This window comes from Rattus norvegicus, chromosome 1 (genome assembly GCF_021556685.1).
Source record: "Rattus norvegicus strain SHRSP/BbbUtx chromosome 1, alternate assembly SHRSP_T2T, whole genome shotgun sequence".
NCBI lineage: Eukaryota > Metazoa > Chordata > Mammalia > Rodentia > Muridae > Rattus > Rattus norvegicus.
In genome coordinates, this window is record NC_141534.1 from 139,267,501 (window position 1) to 139,274,836 (window position 7,336).

General features: G+C 40.2%; 1 protein-coding gene across 1 annotated transcript in view; it reads right to left on the reverse strand.

The window, feature by feature from the left end:
• LOC103691162 (uncharacterized) overlaps positions 1–4,429 on the reverse strand; it is a 232,173-nt gene extending 227,744 nt beyond the window's left edge. The window contains exon 1 of the mRNA XM_087601255.1: positions 4,296–4,429. Within this exon, the coding sequence (XP_087457381.1) occupies positions 4,296–4,429 (134 nt within the window). The remainder of the gene's footprint in view (positions 1–4,295) is intronic.
• Between the last annotated feature and the right edge of the window lie 2,907 nt (positions 4,430–7,336).

A 7,336-nucleotide genomic window follows, 5' to 3' on the forward strand; every position in this document is an offset into this window, starting at 1 on the left:
GTCATGGGCTCTCCTTCCCCCAGATACTCCCCTTCATATTACCCATCTATTTTTACTATGCTTGCTCTTGCTACTCTAGTTATTGTCTATCTATCATCTACCTCCCACTTACTCTTATTCTCTTACTGTCTCCTGCTGTGCTCTATTCTCTGTCTCTCACTATCTCCACCATTATTCTGTTCTACCCTTTTTTTTTTTTTACCTCTCTGTTCTCCCCACCCCTCTCTCTTTCTCTCTTGGCAGACAATAAAAACCTTAACCATACCACGAAGTACTCACGTCAGCAGTTTCTTTACCACACCCCTTGCACACAATGACTTTCAAATATTATTTTCTTATAGTTCTCTGATCCCATGCCCATATTTAGGCATCACCCGAACTATCAGAGTTATCTAAGCATCTATTCAAATAAGCTATGACGGACTTGAATACAAATGCATTTTCATCAACCAAGGCAATAAGACATTGCTCACAAGTGAGCTTTGCAATTGTTAGGACTAAGGTTTTCTTTCTTTATGTAATGGTTATTGATTCTGTGTTTGGAGAGAGGGGTCAGGAAGCAGGAAGCCAGAAAGGAAGCCTGAAAGGGGAACGCAGCCAATCAGAATGTGTTTTGTAAAACTTAAAGAGGTGTGTGATCTTTGTGAAGACTGACTACAGCACTGATTTTAAAAAAACAAAGTTTTAAATAAAATATCCAATCAGAAAACAAAGCTGTAAATAAATAAGATAATTTGCAGAACAAAATATAGGAACCTGATATTAATACTTGCTAACAAATACAGTGATTAAGACATAATGTACAGGTTGGGGATTTAGCTCAGTGGTAGAGCGCTTGCCTAGGAAGCACAAGGCCCTGGGTTCGGTCCCCAGCTCCGAAAAAAAGAACCAAAAAAAAAAAAGACATAATGTACACAAATAGAAAAACAAGCATCGAAATCGATAGTACTGAAAATAGTGGGATTTGGGCTGGGTAGATGGCTCTGTGGTTAAGGATACATAGTGCTTTTATACAGGACCCAAGCCAAGTAACCATCACATTGGGCAGCTGAAATCTCCTTTAATTCCTGTTTTAAAAAGTCTGATGCCCTCCTCTGACTTCTATGAGCATGTGCATTCAAATCACACACACACACACACACACACACACACACACACACACACACACACCTAATATTTTAAATGTTTGATTTAAGAATTCCTCTGTGTATCCTCAATCCCCATTGACCAATGTGTCTGTTTTTATTGTCAGTACCATGCTACTTTTATTACTATTTCTCAGTGGTATAAGTTGACATCTGGGATATTGATACCTTCAGAAATGTTTTTGTTATTGTTGTCAGGATTGTTTCAACTATCCTAGTTCTTCTGTGTTCCCATGTGAATTCGCACATAAAGGGATGGAGCGAGAAACAACCATTCTGAGAGAGATAACCCAGACCCAGAAATACAAATACCATGCTTTCTGGCACTCGTGGATGTTAACGTTGAATCTTTAGGTATGTGTGTCCTATAAAGAGCACCCACAGAGGTCAGAAGAGCAAGGGGATGCTGAGAGGGGCCTTCAAAGGAAAGAAAATAAAATGCAGTGATATACAGGAAGAAAGAGAATCATGGGACAGAAGGGGTTGACTAGGGTATGGAAGAGAAGACAGGGTAAATGGAAGGAATGTGGGGGAAGACGAATATCACTAAAGACTATTGCAGGAGATTCCTAAAATACACACACACACACACACACACACACACACACACACACACAAACACACACACACACACACACAAACACACACACACACACACACAAACACACACACAGGTATTAAAAGAGCTTAAATGGAATTATCCTGTTTTCATGATTTCTTTTTCAATATGTTTGCCACTGATATATAGGAAAGTTATTGATACCTGTGTTAATTTTGTATCCTGTCATTTAGCTTAAAGTGGTTATCAGCTATAAGGTTATAAGAAGACTTTTTAATCTTATTTTTAGTTGTTAAGGTTTCTTATGTACAGAATCATGCCATCTACAGAAAAACAATACTTGGATTTTTCCCTATTTGAATAGTTTTTCATTCTTTCTATGACTATACCCTTAGCTTAAAACTCATCAGAGAATTTCTTTTCTAGTAGATGGCAATTAACACAGTGACCCACACCTGGTCAAAGTGCAGAGACTATGTGACCACAGAGTTCTCCTTCTTAAATGGAACATCTGCATCACACCCTTCTCCTCCCAAGGCTCAGGGATCATAGGAGAAGAGGGGTGAGAAGAATCAGAGGTGGTGGATGACAGTGTTTTCCAGACACAGCAGGGCAGTTCACAGCTTGTTTTGACTGCATGCAGGAGATCTCTGCAAGCACAAGCCAAAGTCTCAGCAAGGATTGCATAGACAGACTTGAAATCCCACCCCTAGTTGGGAGGAGTTATTGGTAATTGATAGCTGTCAGAGGGCTAAGTTAGTTTTCCTTATGGGTATAACACCTGGTGGGTCGAACAAGCTTCTGTGGATGGCTACAGACTTGAGTATATTGACAGCATTAATGGGACAAGACAGATTTTTTTAAGGAAAGACAATATTGGATCTGGGAGGAGATGAATATGATCAAAATACAATGCATGAAATTCTCAAAATATTACTTAAAAACTTATAATCTACTAGGTTAAAAATGTTTAAAAAATGGATAAAATTCTAGATGCATTTGGTACACCAAAATAAACCGTGATGAAATAAAATAATTTAAACCTATCTTTAACCAGCAATGAGACTAAAGTAGCAATAAAACAATAAAATAAAAGTCTTTTACCTAAAACAGGACAGGACCAGATAAGTTACTACAGAGTTATACAAGAACTTCAAATAATTTACACCAATACTTCTCAAATTATTCCATAAAATAAAAAGGGAAAAGGGCATCCAAATTCTTCTTATAAGGCCAGCATTACCCTGCTACCAAAATCAAATATACACATACAAAAGACAAATACAGACCAATCTCTCTGATAATAAATTCTCAATATTCTCCAAATCCAAGATCACATTAAAAGAATTTTCTCCTCATAATCAATTTGGCTTCATTCCAGTGATAGAAGGATGACTTAACATACATAAATCAATAAATGTAATTCATAACATAAATGCATACAAAGACAAAAGTCACATGAGCTTCTCAATAGTTGCAAAAAATAAACTCTTTGACAAAAATGCAACATTCATCATGATCAAAGTCATAGAGAGGCTAAGGATGTAGAAGAGTGTCTCAACATGATGAAAGCTGTGTATGACAAACTCACAGCCAGCATCACCATGCAAGGATGTCTGCCCTCTTTTTCTGCTCTGTAGAATGTCTAAAGTCTTAACTAGAGCAATGAAGCAAGAGAAGGGAATAAAAAGTGTACACATAAGAAGAAAAGTATTTCTGTTTGCAGAGGATACGATTCTCTACAGAAGAGACCTTAGCTATTCCCAGAAGACTATCACAGCATATAACCACTTTCAGCAAAATGGTAGGATACACAATCCACACAGGAATCAGTACCTTTCCTATATATCAATGACTAATCTACTGGAAAGGAAGCAGAGAAACAATCCATTCACAAGCCAAAAATTTATGACAAAATGCCTGGTCAGAAGCCTAACCAAGGAAAGAGGAGCATCTATAATGAAAACTTGGAGGCACCAAAGAAAGAAACTGAGGAAGACACTGAAAGATGGAAATGCGAGGGGCTGGAAAGACGGCTCAGCTGTTAAGAACACTGACTGTTCTTCTAGAGGTTCTGAGTTCAATTCCCAGCACCCACTTGGTGGCTCACAACCAATACCTTCTTCTGGTATATCTGAAGAGAGCAGCAGTATCCATAAAATAAATAAATCTTTTTTTAAAAGATGGAAACACATACCCTCTTTCATGATAAATTTTAAAAAATAAAATAAAATTTTGTAGAAATGGCCATCCTCCCAAAAGCAATCTACTGACTCAATACAATTGCAATCAAAATTCCAAAATCATTCTCAGCGGATGTAAAAGAACAATCTGAAAATTTGTAGAGGGGCATGAAATACCAAGGAAAGCCAAAGTAATCCTAATCAAAAGGATATTGAGAGAGATGTTACCATACTTGAGTTCAAGTTTTGCTGCAGTGCCCCCCATACTAAAAATAGTATGCTACTGAACCAAAAACAGTCATATAGAAAAACGGAGAAGACTAGGGGACCTTACTAGGTCCCACAAAAGAAACACAAATGATCAGTAAGCACTTTAGAAATTTCCAAGGGACTGAAGAGGTGGCTTACCAGTTAAGGGCACTTGCTGCTCTTGCAGAGGACCTAGGTTCAATTCCCAGCATGTATACTGCAGCTAACTCTGACCATAACTCCAATTCCAGGGGATCCAATACCCTATTCTGGCCTCTGTTGTACATAGACATACAAGCAGGCAAAATACTCACACATGATTTTTAAGTTTCCCCCAGTTATCAGAGAAATGCAGATTAAAACGTCTTAAAATACCATCTCACACCAAACCAAAAATAGAGCTGAGAACATTCCGGCATGGAGAAGGATGAACTCTCATACCCTGGTGGGGTGTAGACTGAGAGCAGCCACTTTAGAAATCACTCTGGTTGTCATTCAAAAAACTAGAAATAGAATGGCCTTATGACTCAGCTCTCCTCCTCTGGGCATGCTCCCAAAGGACTCTATATTCCACTATAGAGAGACTTGCTTGGCCTTGTGTACTGCTCTATTAGTAATAGGTAAGAAATGGAGTCAACATAGATGTCCATCAACAGTTGAATGAATAGGAAAAAGCTGGTGTCTATACACAATGGGATTTTGTTCAGCTCTAAAGAAAAATGAAATCAGACCATTTGCAGATAAATAAATAGAACTAGAAAAAAAAAACACTGAGTGAAACAACTCTGTCCCAGAAAGACAAATACGTCATGTTCTTTCTCATGCATGAGTCCCAGCTTCAAAGTTTTGTTTTGTATGTTTAACTTGGAGCACAGGTAGAAGCCAAGAGACTAGAAGGAAGCCACTGGTGGGAGAGTACTGGAGGGAAGATCGTAGGTAAGAAGTGAACTGAATGTTGATGGACGAAGCCAGCATGATGGCTTATTCCTTTAATCCCACTGCTTGGGAGGCAGGGGCAGGCAGATTTCTGAGTGATCAAGGCCAGACTAGTCTATAGAGTGAGGTCCAGGATAGCCAGGGCTACATATTGAGGCCTACCCTCAAAGTAAACAAACAAATACAACCACATCACAACACACACACACACACACACACACACACACACACAATGTCTTGAAAGTTAAGAGGTGTAATACTGGGGGCAGGAAGGCTTAATGAAGAAAGAGCATGGAAAGATAGGAAAAATAGCAATGGAAAAGAAAGTTAACCAAAGAAAGAATGTGTGAATTATGTAACTATCATACAACCCAATTAAAAATATAATCAGAAGGGATAGTGGGACATATGTGATATAAAAGAAGGGTAGTACTTGGAGATAAAGGTCTCAGGAGGAGGAGGGTAGGTGGATGAGAAGGAAGAGGGGACAGACAGTAAAGTAGCCAAAACTAAAGATGTATAAAAAGATCTATGGGAAATCCACCAGTTATCAACCTAGTCCCACAGAATCCCCTACATAAGCTATGGAGTTACCTCTGGGAGGTGGGGTGTCCCTTGCAGGCATCAGACCGGAAAACAAACCTTAATGAAAACCTGGTGAAGACTGACTGGATCAGACTTCTGGAAGTCTACTGCCAGACAGTTCATTGTCAGCATATTTAAAACACAGCAGAATTTGGGAAATGGTCTCTGGGTGTAGGACGATGTCATTATGCAGCAAGGCAGGTCCAGAATAAGGCGAATGAGAAGGAAGGGTAGGTGGGGAAATGTCTAGGAAGGCAGGAGGAGGAAGAAGAACGAGGGAAATTGAGATGGAGATGACAGAGGATGACCCGTCTTGCCTAGGTGGGTGGGTTAAGTCTTTGGTAACTGGCAGTGAATTTGTTGTGTGCATGTATTGTGGATTGGGAATTTAACATGTAGATCTAATTGCTAAATTACATGTTTCTGTTACTTTGGTTTACTGGGCTAAAGTAATGTTCATGGGAAAGAAATGACTGAGAGACAATTGGAGCAGGCAGATCTGGTTCTGTTGCCCGCTTGGAGTGAGAACATGCAAGGGCCCAGAGAACGAGGTGTGTGTATGTGCCAGGCGAGGTAACTACCGCCTAGGGGACTGTGCAGAGAGGACTGCTAAAAGGAAGACAGCAGGGAGCAGGAGGCTTGCAGACCGCCAGGTTGAGTAGCAACTGGAGTGAGCATATCCGGCTCTCAGATAGAAAACGATCCTTTTTAATCTTACTGCAACATCCAGGCAACGATCAGTCCAACAAGTCTAATTCCAGGAGCACAGGAAAGCCTAAGGTGTTGCTACAGAGAAACTCTTACAAGTTACATGTGACCATGAAGGGTTGGTTCTGTAGCTAAAAGGGCTAGAATCTAAGTGGCTTCTGAATGATAACATAGAAGTCAGCAGGCCATAAAGTACTTGTGACATCTGCCCTAAGGACGGATAATGGTCTAGGGAGGTAGAGTCTGGAATAATCATTAGGGCGAGGTGTGTCCCTTCGGATAGCAAAAATGGTCTCCAGGTTTAGCAACCTCTACTCTCAAGTTTCTGGGTGGATGCTTTTATTTGATTTTATCCCCTTGATTGGGGAGACACCACTGCATGATTAGCATTCCTTCTCTTAGTGCTTCTCTGTGAGTACAGAGACCTCTGTGGCCCCAGTAGTTCGCCATCATAACTAAACATTAAGACCTTATTGCTAAAGACACAACACATTGGTGGCAAGGAACATAGACGTCAACCTGGAACTAGCTAGGCAGCTTCCCCTAGGCTGGCTAGTTTTCATAGCACTGAACTGTGCTGCCCAGGCTGCTGGGAGTGGGGGAGATGTGCTAGAGTCTGATCACAGTGTAGTGCTGATCTGCCAGGTAATTGTGCCCACGGCACATCAGTGGCATTACTGTACTGAGGTACTTACTGCTGTTGGATTGGATTTGAAGCCTACTCCTCAGAAGGGAGTTGATTACCTGGTACAGTAAACCCAGTCAAAAGCCCATGGCTAGGAAGTCAGAGGTCCTATTGGAGAATCTGCAATTGTTATTTTGTTAAATGGTCATGTTATCAAACTAGCTTCTAAACACTTCTTTATGTCCACAGTCCTGAACTGCTCTCACCCTTGGTCAGAGAACCTTCTTTTTCTAGTAGGCAGAAGTTAGGACAGACATTCACAAATCATCCAAATGCTGAGAATAAG